The sequence below is a fragment of the Mustelus asterias genome, chromosome 1, assembly GCF_964213995.1.
Source record: "Mustelus asterias chromosome 1, sMusAst1.hap1.1, whole genome shotgun sequence".
NCBI lineage: Eukaryota > Metazoa > Chordata > Chondrichthyes > Carcharhiniformes > Triakidae > Mustelus > Mustelus asterias.
Genome location: NC_135801.1, coordinates 1,470,171 through 1,491,329, shown reverse-complemented (window position 1 = coordinate 1,491,329; position 21,159 = coordinate 1,470,171). Strand labels below are relative to the sequence as shown.

General features: G+C 44.2%; 1 protein-coding gene across 4 annotated transcripts in view; it reads left to right on the top strand.

Moving 5' to 3' along the window:
- Positions 1-21,159, top strand: part of bdh2 (3-hydroxybutyrate dehydrogenase, type 2) — a 104,300-nt gene that overhangs the window by 11,758 nt on the left and 71,383 nt on the right. For 2 of the 4 annotated variants that reach the window (XM_078202784.1, XM_078202611.1), the window contains exon 1: positions 16,752-16,915. The exons of 1 other annotated variant lie outside the window; for it this stretch is intronic. Coding sequence is in view for 1 of the 3 variants with exons in the window: in XM_078202857.1 (XP_078058983.1) it covers positions 16,291-16,319 (29 nt within the window). In the remaining 2 variants the exon portion in view is untranslated. Of the gene's footprint in view, positions 1-16,153; positions 16,320-16,751; positions 16,916-21,159 lie in introns of those variants that run through there. One more of the 4 variants, XM_078202857.1, reaches the window with a different exon arrangement.

Genomic DNA, 21,159 nt, shown 5'->3' with positions numbered 1-21,159 from the left:
GACACCACACAACCCTGCCACAGCAACCTCTGCAACAGTGACCATGACACCACACAACCCTGCCACAGCAACCTCTGCAACAGTGACCATGACACCACACAACCCTGCCACAGCAACCTCTGCAACAGTGACCATGACACCACACAACCCTGCCACAGCAACCTCTGCAACAGTGACCATGACACCACACAACCCTGCCACAGCAACCTCTGCAACAGTGACCATGACACCACACAACCCTGCCACAGCAACCTCTGCAAGACATGCCGGATCATCGACACAGATGCCATCATCTCACGTGAGAACACCATCCACCAGGTACACGGTACATACTCTTGCAATTCGGCCAATGTTGTCTACCTGATACGCTGCAAGAAAGGATGTCCCAAGGCATGGTACATTGGGGAAACTATGCAGACGCTGCGACAACGGATGAATGAACACCGCTCGACAATCACCAGGCAAGACTGTTCTCTTCCTGTTGGGGAGCACTTCAGCAGTCACGGGCATTCGGCCTCTGATATTCGGGTAAGCGTTCTCCAAGGCGGCCTTCGCGACACACGACAGCGCAGAGTCGCTGAGCAGAAACTGATAGCCAAGTTCCGCACACACGAGGACGGCCTCAACCGGGACATTGGGTTCATGTCACACTATTTGTAACTCCCACAGTTGCGTGGACCTGCAGAGTTTCACTGGCTGTCTTGTCTGGAGACAATACACATCTTTTTAGCCTGTCTTGATGCTCTCTCCACTCACATTGTTTTGTTTCTTAAAGACTTGATTAGTTGTAAGTATTCGCATTCCAACCATTATTCATGTAAATTGAGTCTGTGTCTTTATAAGCTCTGTTTGTGAACAGAATTCCCACTCACCTGAAGAAGGGGCTTAGAGCTCCGAAAGCTTGTGTGGCTTTTGCTACCAAATAAACCTGTTGGACTTTAACCTGGTGTTGTTAAACTTCTTATTGTTTTTACTCGCCATTTCCACATACAGAGCTTTTTCTGTAAAATAAAGGAACAATCGCAAAACTGAAATGTTTATAAAATTCTCCAGAATCTAGAACCAGCAAATACTCATGACCTCAAAACATCCATGGTGCCTATAGTAAACGAGTGCAGCCAGCATTTAATCTTTGAGAATCAGAACTGTAACCATATTACGTAATGATCTCCAAAACGAAGGAGGTCAGAACAAGTTCAAAAGCATGTCTATTATTGAAACATGTAAATTGCTTACAGGACTTGACAGGACTGAGTAACATAGATGCATTCTTATGGCATTTAGGAGAACGGAAGGCAATCTCATTGAAATGTATAAAATTCTTACAGGACTTGACAGGATTGATGCCGAGAGAATTGTTTCCTTGGCTAGAAAGTGTAGAATAGGTGTTACAGTTTCAGGATAAGGGCTTGTCATTTAGAACTGGAGTAAGACATTTATTCATTTAGAGGGTTATGAATCTTGGAAATTCTTCTGCTGTAGATGCTTGGCAATCCTTGCTCAGTTATAAGTAGAAATGTTATTGACACTCATTCAAAGGAATGTTGTCCCATCAAAAAAAAAAGTCTAAGGATAAGCCCAGCAACTACAGGCCAGGCAATTAGTTTAACATTGTGGTGGGACAGCTTTTAGAAACAATAATGTGGACAACCATTAACAGCTACTTAAATAGATACGGACTGATTCATCATAGAATCACAGACTCCCTGCAGTACAGAAAGAGGCCAGTCGGCCCATCGAGTCTGCACCGACCACAATCCCACCCAGGCCCCCATATCCCTACATATTTACCCACTAGTCCCTCTAATCTACGCATCTCACGACACTAACTGTCTGATTAAGGACAGTCAGCACACATTTATTAAGAGCAAGTCATGTTTAACTAGCTTGCATGAGTTTTTATTCCTTCAAGGGCCGTGGGCATCGCTGGCTAGGCCAGAATTCATTGTCTATCCCTGATTGAGAAGGTGGTGATCAGTTGCCTTCTTGTGGTCCATGTGATGTAGGTACACCCACAATGCGGCTAGGGAGGGAGTTCCTGGATCCTTGACCCAGTGACAATGAAGTTTTAAAAAATGACTTTAATAAGTGTTTTTAATTAGGGTAATGTGTACATGGACTTTCCAGAGCATTTGATAAAGTGCCACACTTAAAGCTTGTCAGCATCAATGGAGAATTAATGAAATGGGCAAATACTGGAAGCATTCAGCAAGTCAATCAGCATCTACGGAGAGGGAAATAGTCCAGTGACCTTACATCAGAATTCAAAAAGTTGGAAATATAACAGATTTAAGCAATGACTAAGGCAGCGGAAGGGAGGAAGGAGCAAAAGAGGAGGATCTGTGATGGTATAAGGCAGAAAGAGGTCACAGGAGACAAAAATTGGGTCTATTGGAGAAGTAGAGAAAAATAACAAAATCATTACAAGCACTTTATGTCTGAAAAAATGGCAGCAGCGGCAATTGTTTGAAGTTTCAGAACTCTGTTGAATTTGGAAAGTTGTAAACTGTCTAATTGAAAGATAAGGTGCAGCCCTTTGAACTTCCATTGAGCTTCTTTGGAATTGTGTATAAAAGAAATAGAAGCAGGAAGGAGTTGGATGGATGGCTTATTGAGCCCGCTCTGCCAGTCAATGTGATGGGGCTAAATGAAGCAGGGTAAGAGGGAGGGGTTAAATGAAGCAGGGTAAGAGGGAGGGGTTAAATGAAGCAGGGTAAGAAGGAGGGGTTAAATGAAACAGGGTAAGAGGGAGGGGTTAAATGAAGCAGGGTAAGAGGGAGGGGTTAAATGAAGCAGGGTAAGAGGGAGGGGTTAAATGAAGCAGGATAAGAGGGAGGGGTTAAATGAAGCAGGGTAAGAGGGAGGGGTTAAATGAAGCAGGGTAAGAGGGAGGGGTTAAATGAAGCAGGGTAAGAGGGAGGGGTTAAATGAAGCAGGGTAAGAGGGAGGTTTGTGTGGAGCATAAACACTGACATCAATCTGTTCAGCAGAATGGCTTGTTTCTGTGCTCTCACCACTGCTCATGTTTTGCTAAGCCAGTAGACTATTAAAAAAATCAATTTTAAATTATATTGCACAGTCAGTGATAGGTCTCAGCAGGTTTTTTTAAAGTAAATTTTAAAGAAATCATCTTTTTTCTCTCCAAATTTACAGTTTTACCGAATAATGCAACAAAATGTTACAGCCATTTTTCATGCACAACCCCTCAGCCATCTGAGGCAGAGATCTGGTAATTGTGGAAGTGCTGCCAGGAGTCCATTAATAGCATTCATTTATACCCAATCCTTTGTGGCTTAGGAAGACAGGTGGGTACAATATCTGTCCTAAACTATATGATTGGAAAATAGCAACCTCAAAGATGGATTTGCCTCTGGAATTTTGTAATTGTTTTTGTATGGTAAATTTTTATAGGGGAACTTTAATCAAAATGTACTAATGAACATGTAACAGAGACATGTATAAAGATTTGTAATTGTGCTTTTATAGTGGAGAGAGTTGGATTACAGGGATCCTAAATGGCAATAAAATGGAAATATGTAATAGGGAAGGAGGCCTGCCGATTCTATTAGGTTTGGCCTGCACACATGTCTTGCTTATGTGATGCCTCTGAAATTCCTGTTACTGATGTAACTTCCAAAGGAGATGTACAACAGAAAGCTATGTAACAGACTTGTAATATTGAGGCCTGTAATGTTCAAGAGGCATGCAATGGAAAGAGTATTATCGGCAGGTCGTGGAGCGAGAGAAAAAAAACTAATGGAGATATATCTAATACTACAATAGAGTGAAAAAGCAGATCATAGAGAGGGAAATAATTAACAGAGGAAAGTACGAGTACCAGGAGAAAAAACAGGGATGTATATTAAGTGGGAAAGGTTGGTAACAAGGGGAGATGATAACATACATTCTAGAATGTTGAGGGTAGCAGAAGCTCTGACCATATGTTTTCTAATGACTTGATAAATGGATGCTGTACTAGAGAACTTGAGGGTTGCTAATATTGTATTCATGAAGCGTGAAAGGGATAAATTAGATAATTAGAAAATTCTGCCTAATGGGAATAGAGAGAAAGCTTCTAGGATGTCTGATACATGATGAAATTAATACTCCCTTGGAAAACCAAGGATTAATTAAGAGTAGTCAGTGGAGATTTGTAAAAGGCAATATGTATATGACAAATTTAATTGAGAAAATGGAATGGATGTTGCATTTGAGGTGTTACAAAGGAGCTTGTTTATAAAAACATTTTATTAAAAGGAATGCGACAAGATGAATAGAAAGTTTGTTGAAAGAAGTAATGGTTAATGGAAAAGGAAAGTACTGCAATGTCGGCAATCTAAAATATAAACGAAAAAAATCTGGAGATTTTCAGCAGGTCTGACAGCTTTATTGGAGAAAGAATCAGAGAAACATTTCAGGACCATGACCTTTCATCAGACCCTACAGATCTGAAACGCTAATCTCTTTCCACTGATTTCTGATTTTATTAATTGGTAATGATTTTAATTTATTTAAAGGGTCATAAATGGTATCATCCAGAGATCAGTATTGATGCTAATGCTTCTCTCACTCTATGTATATGAAGGTTACAGTGTGGAAACAGTCCCTAAACCCATACAATCCTTGTCATTGCTTTCCATCAGTATGAGAAAATGGTTCTAATCATATTTACCTATTGTATCCCCACATCCCTTCAATCACTTTTCCTTCATCTACCTATTCAATCTAATGTTGAATGTTGGTGTGAGAATTCTTTAAAACAAGGAGAATTGCTAACATGAAGTTGTTACTGTAGTTGATGTAGTTGTAAGAGTTAATTGCCAACTCCGGACACACACATGCAGGGACTAGCAGTTAGATGTGGGATGATATGCATGTAGGCTTTTAACTGTTGGCGTAGTGCCAGCATGTCTGAGAAACCATAAGGGAGTGAGAAAGTAGAATTGGGCTCTCTGTAATAAATATCAAAGAGATAAGGGTAGATGTAGTCACTCATGGATGAAGAATGTCCGAAGGACAATGAACAGATAGTAAAACAAGTAAGTATGGATGTTAAAGCTGAAAAGGTTGATGCATCTGTTAATATGATGTAGCCAATATACAGCTATACGTGCTTACACTAAAAACATGTAATGGAAACATGTTTCTCTATTTACCTCACACTAGCTTTGCATGATTAACCATTTAAAGGAACTGCATGGGCTGCTGGAGTGTAGTCAGAGGTACTCCTGGCTCACTTGAGACAGCAGCATGTTTTGCAGCTTTAAATACCTCATCACCGAACGGTTTACAATATCCTCCCATCACATGACCATTCACTGGAACTCAGAGTAATTGCTTGTGAATAATAGTAATTAGCACTGCCTTTAATGGGTTGTATTAATATGACTTACAATAAAGGTTATGAATCAGATGCCTTTATGTCCAGAGTCCACGTGTCTGTATCGTAAAGGAAAGATAGTGAGTATATAAACCCTTGCCTGTCACACTTTGTTCTGTTTTTGATACATGGTTCTCACTGAATAGCTCTCTTTCTGGCAATCAAATGATTGGCCAGTGCCAAGGGAAGGCCATCAGGTTTGCAGCATTGTTCCAACTTCTCATTCCTATTTACGTTATCAAAGTGAATGGTCAAACAAATGAAGGACTTTATAAACCCTTTAATGATGAGGTGGATGAGGAATTCTTTTATCCCATCATGGTCGGGATGCTCCTCCTCCTGCTACACTTCACCATCAGCTCTTTTGTCCCATTCATGATGTTTCTTCCAGGGAATTTTATTCTTAATCATAGCGGAAGGAAGACCTGTGTGCCCATTTCAAAGATGTCTTTCCTGCTCACCTCAACCCATCATCTTGTAAATAATATGATGTGGAGATGCCGGTGTTGGACTGGGGTGGGCACCATAAGAAGTCTCACAACACCAGGTTAAAGTCCAACAGGTTTATTTGCTATCCCGAGCTTTCAGAGCAGCGCTCTAAACCTGTTGGACTTTCACCTGGTGTTGTGAGACTTCTTACTGTAAGTAATAGTTATTGCTCCTCAGCCAAAACCGTGGGAATGTGTATATATCAACTGTACAGGCTAATTAATCAAACAGCATTGGCCAACAAGTACATGTTAACCATTGGTGATTCTTTTACTAAGTGGTGGAAGCTGTTCCGATCTTACTACAACTCAAGTACTTGTTGAATACGTTTTTTGAGATGGTGTATGCCATAGATCCTTGAAAGTGATAATGATGCAGCATCTATGGGTCAGGTAATGAAGAAAATGTGTATGATACTAGAAATAGATGAGACATTCCACATTCTGTATGAGATATGGTCTGACAGAACAATCTAACTGATCTATCAAAACAGTACTGAAGAAGGTGGTTGAAGAGTCAGGGAAAAATTGAGATTTGAAACTCGTCATGTTAGGTTTTTGCTGATCTTTGGAACTTTCTGCAAGACCGGCTGCAGCAAGCTATGCCAACCATTGTAACAAATTGTTTCAGGATGCTATTGGGGACATCTCATACATGTTACGATCCTAGCTGAAATTACTACTGGACAGTCAAGTCCCGGAATGGAACCTGGCGTGGCCAGATCCTAACTTTTATTTTCTGTTTAGATATGTGGATGAACAGATCACAGGATTGTCAATTAACTTCTAACAAAAGAACAAAATGTTATTAAATATGAAAAGATTAACTACTCCTTCACTCTCACTATACCTTCACAGGTATATACAAATTAATAAGGATTATGCAGTTTATCTTGCACTCTTATGTTCTCATTAAGTACACAGTCCATTTAAACCAGTAGATGAAATGTGATCGGATACCCCAGCAAATAACAGACGCGGCCAAAACAACTTCTGTGGTTTTTTCATCTAATCCCGCCAGATGCTGTGGATTACAGGGTCAAAGGTAGGGTTCTGAAGACTGTGGATGAACAGAGAGATCTTGGGGTCCATATCCACAGATCTCTGAAGGTTGCCACTCAAGTGGATAGAGCTGTGAAGAAGGCCTATAGTGTGTTAGCTTTTATTAACAGGGGGTTGGAGTTTAAGAGCCGTAAGGTTATGCTGCAACTGTACAGGACCTTGGTGAGACCACATTTGGAATATTGTGTGCAGTTCTGGTCACCTCACTATAAGAAGGATGTGGAAGCACTGGAAAGAGTGCAGAGGAGATTTACCAGGATGCTGCCTGGTTTGGAGGGTAGGTCTTATGAGGAAAGGTTGAGGGAGCTGGGGCTGTTCTCTCTGGAGCGGAGGAGGCTGAGGGGAGACTTAATAGAGGTTTATAAAATGATGAAGGGGATAGATCGAGTGAACGTTCAAAGACTATTTCCTCGGGTGGATGGAGCTATTACGAGGGGGCATAACTATAGGGTTCATGGTGGGAGATATAGGAAGGATATCAGAGGTAGGTTCTTTACGCAGAGAGTGGTTGGGGTGTGGAATGGACTGCCTGCAGTGATAGTAAATGCGCCTAGTTTGGGGGCGTTTAAGAGATCCGTAGATAGGTTCATGGACGAAAAGAAATTGGTTTAGGTTGGAGGGTCACAGTTTTTTTTTTAACTGGTCGGTGCAACATCGTGGGCCGAAGGGCCTGTTCTGCGCTGTAATGTTCTATGTTCTATGTTCTATAGTGGAGTCAGACACTTTAGGAACATTTAAGCGGTTATTGGATAGGCACATGGAGCACACCAGGATGATAGGGAGTGGGATAGCTTGATCTTGGTTTCAGATAAAGCTCGGCACAACATCATGGGCCAAAGGGCCTGTTCTGTGCTGTACTGTTCTATGTTATATGCTTGTCACATTGTACGCCAATTGGTCTCCCTTGAAATCTGGCTTCTACATAAGGGTTTCCAATCACCACTCTTGAAGGACACATTGTGATCTTCTCCCACACAAGGCTTTCTTTTAGATGCCTTCATCAAGGATCCACATCCAGAATTTCTACCTCTCTTTTCAGTATTTCTCTGCCTTGGATTGCCACGTACATTCAAGCTTCTACACAATCTCTCAGAACACCACTGCTTTACAGACTGTAAGATCTCAGCACACTTAGGAATACTTCAGATGTCTGGCTTCTTGCTAGTCGACTTCTCCAGATCTGCACCTTGCAACTCAGTCTTTAACTGAGAACCTCTCTTCATCCCACTCTTTAACTTCAGTGAACAGTACCTTGTCCAGATTTTGGTTCTTTGTCTTTTTGTCTTCCTGAGACTCCTTTTCATTCCCTGATTTCTGACTGTCCTTTAACTTCTGGGACTTTTCTGCCCCATACTTTATTGTCTCGCCTGTACAGGCACCTCTGTGAACAGTATCTTGCTTTTTGGGGTTATCTGGTTCCAACTGAAAACAATTCCTTCTACTTTTCAGTGTGGGTCCCTGGTTTCATAGAATCCCTACAGCGCAGAAGGAGGCCATTCGGCCCATCGAGTCTGCATCGACCACAATCCCACCTAGGCCCTATTCCCGTAACCCCTCATATTTACCCTGCTAAAACGGAGCACCTGGAAGAAACCCACACAGACACGGGGAGAACGTGCAAACTCCATACAGACAGTGACCCAAGCCGGGAATCGAACCTGGGTTCCTGGCGCTGTGAGGCAGCAGTGCTAACTGCTGTGCCACTGTGGTTAGCTTAGTTTTCTTTATCTCACAAATTGCTTTTACATCATAAACATTCAATCACAATGCAGGCAAGCTTAAAGTGAAACTTAAACCCATAGATATGCATACACTTTTGTTTAAAATGAAGCTAACTGAAGTTTTAAGCCTTACTGAGCACACAATGCAGAAACGCAAATTAAAATTTGCGTTTCCTGTGCTGTACTGTTCTTTGTTCTTTGTAAACTTAAACTAATACCTTGGCCGGATTTTTCCAGCTCTTCATGCCAGCAGGATCTTCCAGTCTCGCCACCATCACACCCTTGCCGGGGATCCCAACAGCAAGGGGTGCATTCAATGGGAAGTCCTGTTGAATTTCCTGGCATCAGCCAAAGGCAACCCCCCCCCCACCTCCGCCGCCAAAACACATCCAGTGGGTTGTGCAGAAAATCCCACCAGAATTTCTAATACCCACATTACAAATTGTTGAAACCAGCTCTCTTTCCTAACATTCACTATAAATATCAGTGTCTACAGCGCATCAAGGAGGTTACCAATGCTTTATTTATCCAGGTGAACCACAACATTTCCAATTGATGACATCAGTAAGAGAGAGTGTCTTCAGTTTGTGTCAATGCTGTTTGACAGCTTCAAGTCAGGGAGTTTTGTAAACTGCAAGGCATTTCACTTAATGTGGAGCATAACAAATGAATCATGCACACATTCATCCTGGGCAGTCAAATGTTCCAGTAGTTATCTAACCAGCCAGGAATGTTCAAGGATGGCTGCTTGGAGATAATCCTTTCAACCATGGTAACCCTATCACAACTGAACAAATCACCATACATACATATTGACAAGGAGTAGGAATAGGCCATTCAGCCCCTCAAGCCATCAGAAGGAGGATCATTGAGCTCACTAAAGCTAAGGTTCAGGTGCCTTAATAGGTCCAGCAGCTCTCTGTAATATGCTGTGTAATTGTGGTCTGCAGTATGTTGGCTATAGCATCCAGGGAGGCAATAAAGTCTTCAAATGAGGAACGGATGGGTGAACGTGAGGAAGTAGTAGAGTAAAGGAGGACCACCATCACACCATCCAGGCAGATACTGTAAGGGAGGTATTCATTACTCAATGTTTCAGTTGATATATTCAATTGACTGCAAGTAAACTGAAACCAAGCCCCTCTGTAGTAAAAGTTTTGCTAACATCAGTCACCTTCCCTTTAATTTGATACAATTCTCACAAGAATCTGAAAAGTAAGCTTTGCAAAACTGCTCTTCTGTTGTTTCTGATGGCTGGGTCACTGACTCCTTTGCCATTTATACCAGTGCAGGGCATAGAGAAAGATCAACTTAATACGAGATAGGTCCATTCAAAAGTCTGACAGCAGCAGGGAAGAAGCTGTTCTCGAGTTGGTTGTTACGTGACCTCAGACTTCTGTATCTTTTTCCTGATGGAAGAAGGTGGAAGAAAGAATGTCCGGGGTGCGTGGGGTCCTTAATTATGCTGGCTGCTTTTCCAAAGCAGCAAGAAGTGTAGACAGGGTCAATGGATGGGAGGCTGGTTTGCGTGATGGACTGGTCTACGTTCACAACCCTCTGTAGTTTCTTGCGGTCTTGGGCAGAGCAGGAGCCATTCCAAGCTGTGATACAACCAGAAAGAATGCTTTCTACGGTGCATCTGTAAAGATTGGTGAGTGTTTAGCTAACATGCCAAAATTCCTTGGAAACTCTCCTGAGAAAGTAGAGGCATTGGTGGGCTTTCTTAACTATAGTGTCCGCATGGAGGGACCAGGACAGGTTGTTGGTAATCTGGACACCTCGAAACTTGAAGCTCTTGACCATGGGTGGCACAGTGGTTAGCACTGCTGTCTCACAGGGCCTGAGACCCAGGTTTGATTCCCAGCTTGGGTGACTGTGCGGAATCTGCACGTTCTCCCTGTGTCTGCGTGGGCTTCCTCCGGGTGCTCTGGTTTCCTCCCACAGTCTGAAAGACGTGCTGGTTAGGTGCATTGGCCGTGCTAAATTCTCCCTCAGTGTACCCGAACAGGCGCCGGAGTGTCGCGATTAGGGGATTTCCACAGTTTCTTCATTGCAGCGTTAATGTAAGCCTACTTGTGAAACTTATAAATAAACTTTATTTCCACTTCTTCCCCACTGATGTAGTCAGGGGCATGTTCTCCACTGCGGTTCCTGAAGTCGATGACTATCTCCTTCGTTTTGTTGACATTGAGAAAGAGATTATTGTTGTCGCACCAGTTCACTAGATTCTCTATCTCTTTCCTGTACTCTGTCTCGTCATTGTTTGAGATCCGACCCACTACGGTGGTGTCATCACCAAACTTGAAAATCAAGTTGGAGGGGAATTTGGCCACACAGTCATAGGTGCATAAGGAATATAGAAAGAGGCTGAGGACACAGCCTTGTGGGGCACTGATGTTGAGGACGATTGTGGAGGAGGTGCGGTCTGTGGGTTAGGAAGTTTAGAATCCAGTCGCAGAGGGAGGAGCCGAGCCCCAGGCCACGAAGTTTGGAGAAGAGTTTTGTAGGAATAATGGTGTTGAAGGCCGAGTTGTCAATAAATAGGAGTTCTGACATAGGTGTCGTTGTTATCTAGGTATTCCAGGGTTGAGTGCAGGGCAGGGGAGGTGGCGTCTGCTGTGGACCTGTTGCGGCGGTAGGCAAATTATAATGGATCCAGGCAGTCTGGGAGGCCGGAATTAATTTGTGCCATGAATAACCTTTCAGAGGTATTAGGACAGGGGACCCAAAGCCTGGTTAACGAAATAGGTTTCAAGCAGCATCTTAAAGGAGGGGAGAGGGAGATGTGGTTTAGGGAATGAATTCCAGAGTTTAAAACCTAAGCAGCTAATGGCCTGGCAACAGTTGTGGAAGAATGAAAATTGGAGCAGTTCAAGAGTACAGAATCGGAGGAACATATTGATCTTGGAGGCTGTGGGAGTTAACACGGATCAGGAGTGGAGAGCCCATGGAGGGATTTGGAAACCTGAAATATTCACTCTGTTTCTCTCACCATAGATGCTGCCTCACCTGCTGATATTTCCAGCATTTCCATCTTGATTTGCGAATTGCCATACTGGCATAATACTGGCATGGATGATCAGCCATGATCTTAATGAATGGCGGAGCAGGCTCGAAGGGCCAAATGGCCTCCTCCTGCTCATATCTTCTATGTTTCTATACCGGGAGTTCAGCGCAGGGGAAATAGGTGAACAGAACATTATGCCGGTTAGGAAAAGGGCAGCAGGACTTTGGATGTGGTCAAGTATTTGAAGGTTACAAGATGTGAGCTGACCTGGGGAGCTTTGGAATATTTCTGGAGGTAGAAAGGGCCTGGGTAATATTTCAATGCAGATGAATTGAGGCTGGTGCAGAGACGAGCATTACTGAAGTGGAAATAGGTGATCTTGTTGACGGTCAGAGTATGGGGTTGGAAGCTAAGCTCTGGGTCAATAGGTCACTGAGGTTCAGGTTCATTAAGTCTTCCAGCAGCTACTGACTTACATTTGATACCGCAGTCAGTGACTGGTTCTGCACACTATTACCTAATATATCTGAGGAAGGCCAATTGATTGGACCACAACTTTTGTGCTGAGACCACAACTTTTCACAATATACATTAACAATTTGGAAGAAGGAACTGAAAGCACTGATGCTAAGTTTGCAGATGATACAAAGATATGTAGAGGGACAGGTAGTATTGAGGAAGCAGGGGGGCTGCAGAAGGACTTGGATAGACTAGGAGAGCGGGTAAAGAAGTGGCAGATGGAATACAATGTGAAAAAGTGTGAGGTTATGTACTTTGGAAGGAGAAATGGAAGCATAGACTATTTTCTAAATGGGAAAATGCTTAGGAAATCAGAAGCACAAAGGGGCTTGGAGTCTTTGTTCAAGATTCTCTTAAGGTTAACATGCAGGTTCAGTCAGCAGTTAGGAAGGTAAATGCAATGTTAGCATTCATGTCGAGAGGGCTAGAATATAAGGAGGGATGTACTCCTGAGGCTGTATAAGACTCTGGTCAGACCCCAGTTGGAGTATTGTGAGCAGTTTTGGCCCCGTATCTAAGGAAGGATGTGCTGGCCTTGGAAAGGGTCCAGAGAAGGTTCACAAGAATGATCCCTGGAATGAAGAGCTTGTCGTATGATGAACAGTTGAAGACTCTGTGTCTGTACTCATTGGAGTTTAGAAGGATGAGGGGGGATCTTATTGAAACTTACAGGATACTGTGAGGCCTGGAGAGAGTGGACGTGGAGAGGATGTTTCCACTAGTAGGAAAAACCAGAACCAGAGGACACAACCTCAGGTTAAACGAACGATCTTTTAAAACAGAGATGAGGAGGAATTTCTTCAGCCAGAGAGTGGTGAATCTGTGGAACTCTTCGCCGCAGAAGGCTGTGGAGGCCGGGTCATTGAGTGTCTTTAAGACAGAGATAGATAGGTTCCTGATTAATATGGGATCAGGGGTTATGGGGAAAAGGCAGGAGAATGGGGATGAGAAAAATATCAGCCACGATTGAATGGTGGAGCAATCTCGATGGGCCGAGTGGCCTAATTCTGCTCCTATATTTTATGGTCTTATTATAGTAGATGTGATATCATCCCGAGAGGCAGCAGCTTCAGCTGTGTGTCCCCAGTAGTTGCTAGTCTCAGCATATCCCGAGATCTGGGTGGGAACAGAACATTCATAGAACAGTGCTGGGATGTGAAACCCTGCACCACGTTTCTCTCATTCTGATGTGCCTCCATGTTGAAACCAGATCTTACAGACTGTTGTACATGGGAGACCAAGGTTCTTGTAGCCCCATTAAGTAGGACCCAGAAGAGAAAACATTCAGCACATTGTCTCTGTGTCAGTTCTCTGCAAGAAGTCTCACAACACCAGGTTAAAGTCCAACAGGTTTATTTGGTAGCAAATGCCACTAGCTTTCGGAGCGCTGCTCCTTCGTCAGGTGAGTGGGAGATCTGTTCACAAACAGCAAACAGGGCATATAAAGACACAAACTCAATTTACAGAATAATGATTGGAATGCGAGTCTTTACAGCTAATCAAGTCTTAAAGGTACAGACAATGTGAGTGGAGAGAGCATTAAGCACAGGTTAAAGAGATGTGTATTGTCTCCAGACAGGACAGTTAGTGAGATTTTGCAAGTCCAGGCAAGTCGTGAGGGTTACAGATAGTGTGACATGAACCCAAGATCCCGGTTGAGGCCGTCCTCATGTGTGCGGAACTTGGCTATCAGTCTCTGCTCAGCAACTCTGCGTTGTCATGTGTCGTGAAGGCCGCCTTGGAGAACGCTTACCCGAAGATCAGAGGCCGAATGCCCGTGACCGCTGAAGTGTTCCCCAACAGGAAGAGAACAGTCTTGCCTGGTGATTGTCGAGTGGTGTTCATTCATCCGTTGTCGTAGCATCTGCATGGTTTCCCCAATGTACCATGCCTCGGGATATCCTTTCCTGCAGTGTATCAGATATGATGTGGAGATGCCGGCGTTGGACTGGGGTAAACACAGTAAGAAGTTTAACAACACCAGGTTAAAGTCCAACAGGTTTATTTGGTAGCAAAAGCCACACAGGCTTTCGGAGCTGCAAGCCCCTTCTTCAGGTGAGTGGGAATTCTGTTCACAAACAGAGCATATAAAGACACAAATTCAATTTACATGAATAATGGTTGGAATGCGAATACTTACATGAATAATGGTTGGAATGCGAATACTTGAAATATTCGCATTCCAACCATTATTCATGTAAATTGAGTTTGTGTCTTTATAAGCTCTGTTTGTGAACAGAATTCCCACTCACCTGAAGAAGGGGCTTGCAGCTCCAAAAGCTTGTGTGGCTTTTGCTACCAAATAAACCTGTTGTTGTTAAACTTCTTACTGTGTGTATCAGATAGACAACGTTGGCCGAGTTGCAAGAGTATGTACCGTGTACCTGGTAGATGGTGTTCTCACGTGAGATGATGGCATCCGTGTCGATGATCCGGCACGTCTTGCAGAGGTTGCTGTGGCAGGGTTGTGTGGTGTCATGGTCACTGTTCTCCTGAAGGCTGGGTAGTTTGCTGCGGACAATGGTCTGTTTGAGGTTGTGCGGTTGTTTGAAGGCAAGAAATGGGGGTGTGGGGATGACCTTGGCGAGATGTTCGTCTTCATCAATGACATGTTGAAGGCTCCGGAGGAGATGTCGTAGCTTCTCTGCTCCAGGGAAGTACTGGATGACGAAGGGTACTCTGTCCGCCGTGTCCCGTGTTTGTCTTCTGAGGAGGTCGGTGTGGTTCTTCGCTGTGGCGCGTCGGAACTGTCGATCGATGAGTCGAGCGCCATAACCTGTTCTTATGAGGTCATCTTTCAGCGTCTGGAGGAGTCTGTTGCGATTCTCCTCATCTGAGCAGATCCTGTGTATACGGAGGGCTTGTCCGTAGGGGAGGGCTACGACAACGGATGAATGAACACCGCTCGACAATCACCAGGCAAGACTGTTCTCTTCCTGTTGGGGAACACTTCAGCGGTCACAGGCATTTGGCCTCTGATCTTCGGGTAAGCGTTCTCCAAGGCGGCTTCACGACACACGACGGCGCAGAGTCGCTGAGCAGAGACTGATCGCCAAGTTCCGCACACGAGGACAGTCTCAACCGGGATCTTGGGTTCATGTCACACTATCTGTAACCCCCACGACTTGCCTGGACTTGCAAAATCTCATTAACTGTCCTATCTGGAGACAATACACATCTCTTTAACCTGTGCTTAATGTTCTCTCCACTCACAATGTCTGTACCTTTAAGACTTGATTAGCTGTAAAGACTCGCATTCCAATCATTATTCTGTAAATTGAGTTTGTGTCTTTATATGCCCTGTTTGCTGTTTGTGAACAGAACTCCCACTCACCTGACGAAGGAGCAGCACTCCGAAAGCTAGTGGCATTTGCTACCAAATTAACCTGTTGCACTTTAACCTGGTGTTGTGAGATTTCTTCCTGTGTTTACCCCAGTCCAACACCGGCATCTCCACATCAGTTCTCTGCAACAGCAACCCAGCTAGTCCCATTCCTCAACCTTTCCCCTATATCATCCAGTTCCTTTTTGAAAACCGCAATTGAATCTGTCTCCACCGCACGCTCAGGCAGTGCACTCCAGATCCTTGTAGTAAGAAGACATTTTTCCTCAAGTTGCCTCTGGTTCTTTTGTTAGTCACCTTTAGGGTTCTCGACCTTCCATCAATGGGAACAGTTTTTCCCATTTACTTCCTCCAAATCCCTCATGATTTTGAACATGTCTAGCAAATCTCCTCTCAGTCTTCTCTTCTCCAGGGCTAACAATTCACGTACAGGCTGAGGTTATTCATGAAGGCCCTGCCGTCTCAACCTTGCCCCTCGCCTGAGGTGTGGTGAATGCCTGGAACGTGTTGCCGGAGGAGGTGATGGAAGCAGACTCTATAACAACCTTCAAGAGGCATCTGGATAGATACGTGAATAGGCAGGGAATCGAGGGATATGGACCATGTAGAGGCAAGAAAATATTAGATTAGAGAGGCATCTGTGTCAGCACAGACTTAGTGGGCCAAAGGGCCTGTTCAAGTGCTGTACTGTTCTTTGTGATCCTCAGGTTAAATCACCACCAGTCACAGCCTCTGGTCATCTGGGACTATGGCGACTTAAGTGTTTCCTAATGGGTAAGATGGATCTTTCAAAGAACAGGTAAGAGGCAGCCTCTTTCTGTGAATTAGTGTTGGAGCCATTAGGAAGGAGGAGGAAGACACCCCAAAAAAAACAGCATTAGCTCTGAGTTTGAGTCTCCATTGTGAAGAGCTGAAGCGAGTTTCTATAGAGCTGAGAACAACGTATATATTGTAAATCACTGTCAAAGGCAGTGTAATAGACACAATGGACTGATTTCTCACTGAACACTTTAATCTCCAGTAAATAATAATCTGTGCAAAATTCCAACAAGACATCTTTCTGTTACATTAATGACTCTAGTAGCCCAATTGCAGCGACAGGAGTTGAGGAAGTTCTGCCCAGGACCTCCTCCCTTTCAGCTCAGTAATCCCCCCACGGCTGCCTCTCCTAGTTTGAAGGCTTTGGCAGCCGAGCGGCGATTTCATATTTAGCTTTAGTAGGGTGAAGTTTGATAGAGAATTGCAGCAATGTGTGGGAGCGGATGCGGCCGCAAGGACTGGTGGGCTCTGTCGTTTGTACAAATCTGCTTCCTCATTAAAGCCACGGTACAAATTCCATTTTAGAAGTCCTTGAGAGAAGAAAGTTGGAATATTGAATTCCCCTTAAACTGTACGGTAAGAAGTAGGGAATATTGTTTACTATAGTAGGAGCCTCGGATAGGGCTGAAAAGAATAGCTAACCTGAAAGCCCTCTGCAGCCCCTTTCAGTGCCGGGATGACTTGCATAGTGCGCTGAGTGCTCCCAATAAGGAGTGTGTCACTTATTGACACTGTTCCTGACACTTGGCCAAGAATGACGGTATTATTACAAGGCGAAGACCGGTCATTTCTTCCGCAATACTCTGTGTTGAACTGACAGCAGCAGGGTGAGATGTGTTGTTTTGCGGAGGCGCTAACATTCATAAATAACTAAGCCCCTCAGTCATGTCCTAACCCAGGAAGTGATTGCAGGGGTGTGGTAATCCGACATTGCGTTGCCACTTTCATCTAGAATGCTGAATTGCCACCAGACCTTTCTGATTATTCCCAATGATGGCATTCGTTAAAACAAAGATCAGCGGAAAATCCGACTACTTTCTTAGTATATGAAAACGGGGTTACAGTCTGTATAACTATTTATGTAAAGTTAACTTTTCAGTAATCATCAGTTTAAGATTAAGACAACATTTGGAACACTTGGTTTTTAATTATGAGGAATCCTGTCAAGTGCTGACAGGTGGTTAAATACAGAGGTAGATTTCATTGAAGGGTTAACACAAGACTGAAGAGAAATGCTTTGGAAGCAGCTGCAGTGTTTGAGATGGCCTGTCAGGTTACCATTATAGCACAGGGTCTAAGAGTGTAAACTGAAGTATTGTATCCAGTTCTGGGCACTACGCTTTAGGATAAATGTGAAGACTTAGAGAGGATGCAGAAAAGATTCAATTAATGGATTTATTGGAGAAGGTGGGATTTCTCTTTTGGAGAAGAGGAGATTTTATAGGAGATGGTTCAAAGTCTTGAGGGGAATGGACATCAAATAGAGAGAAACTGTTCTGATTGGTGAAAAGGTTGGTTTAAGGTGATTGGCAAAAACAGCAATGGTGACATGAGGAAATCATTTCTTATTCAGCAAATGGTTTGAATCTGGAAGGGACTGCCTGTGTGTGATGTAGGCAGATTAAAGCTAAGCCTCAAAGAGAATTGGACAGTTCTCTGAAAAAGAAACTTGTCGCTCTATGGGACGAGGCGAGTTGGTCTCACAGAGACATGTGGCCATGTGGCCTCCTTCAGCGCTGTGAATATTTTCTGATTCTATTGGATTTTACATGGCTAGTGAGCATTAGTTCAAGGCTCGAATCAACAACAATTTGCCTTATATAGCACCGAAAACATCCCAAGGTGCTTTACAGAAGAATCATCAAAAAAGCCACTGAATCAAATAAGTAGCTATTATATCAGGCCATGGAGTTATTTACAACACAGTAGGAAGCCATTTGGCCCATCAAATCCATACTCGCTCTCCTTAGAGCTATCCAGTCAATTCCATTCCCCCGCTCGAGCCCTGTAGTCATAGAAACATAGAAAAACTACAGCACAAACAGGCCCTTCGGCCCCACAAGTTGTGCCGAACATATCCCTACCTTCTAGGCCTACCTATAAGCCTCCATCCTATTAAGTCCCATATACTCATCCAGGAGTCTCTTAAAAGACCCTATTGAGTTTGCCTCCACCACCACTAACGGCAGCCGATTCCACTCGCCCACCACCCTCTGTGTCAAAAACTTCCCCCTAACATTTCCCCTGTACCTACCCCCCAGCACCTTAAACCTGTGTTCTCTCGTAGCAGCCATTTCCACCCTGGGAAAAAGCCTCTGAGAGTCCACCCGATCTATGCCTCTCAACATCTTATATACCTCTATTAGGTCTCCTCTTATCCTACGTCTCTCCAAGGAGAAAAGACCGAGCTCCCTCAGCCTATCCTCATAAGGCATGTCACTCAATCCAGGCAACATCCTTGTAAATCTCCTCTGCACCCTTTCAATCTTTTCCACATCCTTCCTGTAATGAGGTGACCAGAACTGAGCACAGTACTCCAAGTGGGGTCTGACGAGGGTCTTATATAGCTGCATCATTATCCCCGGACTCCTAAACTCAATCCCTCGATTTATAAAGGCCAGCACACCATACACCTTCTTAACCACCACCTCCACCTGTGGGGACGATTTTAGAGTCCTATGGACCCGGACCCTGAGGTCCTTCTGATCCTCTACCGTACTAAGAGTCTTTCCCTTTATATTGTACTCCTTCATCCCATTTGACCTGCCAAAATGGACCACTACACATTTATCTGGGTTGAAGTCCATCTGCCACTTCTCTGCCCAGTCTTGCATCCTATCTATGTCCCTCTGTAACTTCTGACATCCCTCCAGACTATCCACAACCCCACAACCTTCGTGTCATCGGCAAACTTACCAACCCATTCCTCCACTTCCTCATCCAGGTCATTTATGAAAATGACAAACAGCAAGGGTCCCGAAACAGATTCCTAGGGCACACCACTGGTGACCGATCTCCATTTAGAAAAAGACCCATCTATACCCACTCTCTGCCTCCTTTGGGAAAGCCAGTTCTGGATCCACAGGGCAGCAGCACCTTGGATCCCATGCCCTCTCACTTTTTCTAGAAGCCTTGCATGGGGGACCTTATCGAATGCCTTGCTGAAGTCCATGTAAACCTCATCTTTTCCTTCGTCAATGTGTTTAGTCACATTTTCAAATAACTCCACCAGGCTCGTAAGGCACGATATGCCTTTGACAAAGCCGTGCTGACTACGGTTGAGCATACTAAACTTCTCTAAATGTTCATAAATCCTGTCCCTCAGGATCTTCTCCATCAACTTACCAACCACTGAGGTTAGACTCACCGGTCAATAATTTCCTGGGCTATCCCTATTCCCCTTCTTGAATATAAGAACCACATCCGCAATCCTCCAGAACCTCTCCCGTCTCCATCGACGACGCAAAGATCATCGCCAGAGGCTCTGCAATCTCTTCCCTCGCCTCCCACAGTAACCTGTGGTACATCCCATCCGGACCCATCCCATCCCATCTTGGTAAGAACTAGAGGGCACAGCCTCAAAATAAGGGGGGGCCGGTTCAGAACAGAGTTGAGGGGGAACTTCTTCTCTCAGAGGGTAGTGAATCTCTGGAATTCTCTGCCCATTGAAGTGGTGGAGGCTTCCTCCTTGAATATGTTTAAATCACGGGTAGATAGTTTTCTGATCAATAAGGGAATTAGGGGATATGGGGAGCAGGCGGGTAAGTGGAACTGATTCGCTTCAGATCAGCCATGATCTTATTGAATGGCGGGGCAGGCTCGAAGGGCCAGATGGCCTACTCCTGCTCCTATTTCTTATGTTCTTATGTTCTTATGACCCGACGACTTATCTATCTTGATGCCATTCAGAGATTCCAGCACAAGCTCTTTGTTAAAGTCCACATACTCAATCTTTTCAGTCCACCGCAAGCCCGCAGTACATCCACCCAGGTCCTTCTCCTCTGTGAAAACCGAGGCAAAATGCTCATTAAGCACCTCTGTCATTTCTACTGGTTCCGTACAGACTTTCCCGCCTTCACCTTTTATAGGCCCTATTCCTTCACGTCTCATCCTTTTACTTTTCACATATTTATAGAACACCTTAGGGTTCTCCTTAATCCTACCTGCCAAGGCCTTCTCGTGACCCCTTCCAGCTCTCCTAATTTCCTTCTTTAGTCCCTTCCTACAAGCCGTATACTCATCTAGATCCCTATCTTCGCCAAGCCCTCTGAACCTTTTGTACACTTTCCTTTTCTTCGCGACTAGATCCCGCACAGCTTTCGTGTACCACGGTTCCTCTAACCTACGAACACCTCTCTGTCTGCTCGGAACGTTGTCCTGTAGAACTCTAGACAGACATTCCTTGAAAAACTGCCACCTCTCTTCAGTACATTTCCCTGAAAATATCTCCTTCCAATTTACTCCTCTAATTTGCTGCCTTATGTCTTCATATTTCCCCTTACTCCATATAAACGCTTTCCTAGCATGCCTGATCCTCTCTTTTTCCAATGCAAGCATAAAGGAGATAGAGTTATGGTCGATATCCCCAAGATGCTCTCCCACTGAGAGATCTGACACCTGTCCAGGTTCATTGGTCAGTATCAGATCAAGTACAGCCTCTCCTCTTGTAGGCTTGTCCACATACTGTGTCAGGAAACCTTCCTGAACACACCTAACGAACTCCTCCCCATCCAATCCCCTTACCCTCGGGATATTCTAATCTATGTTTGGGAAATTAAAGTCTCCCATCACAACAACTCTGCTATTATTGCAACTCTCCA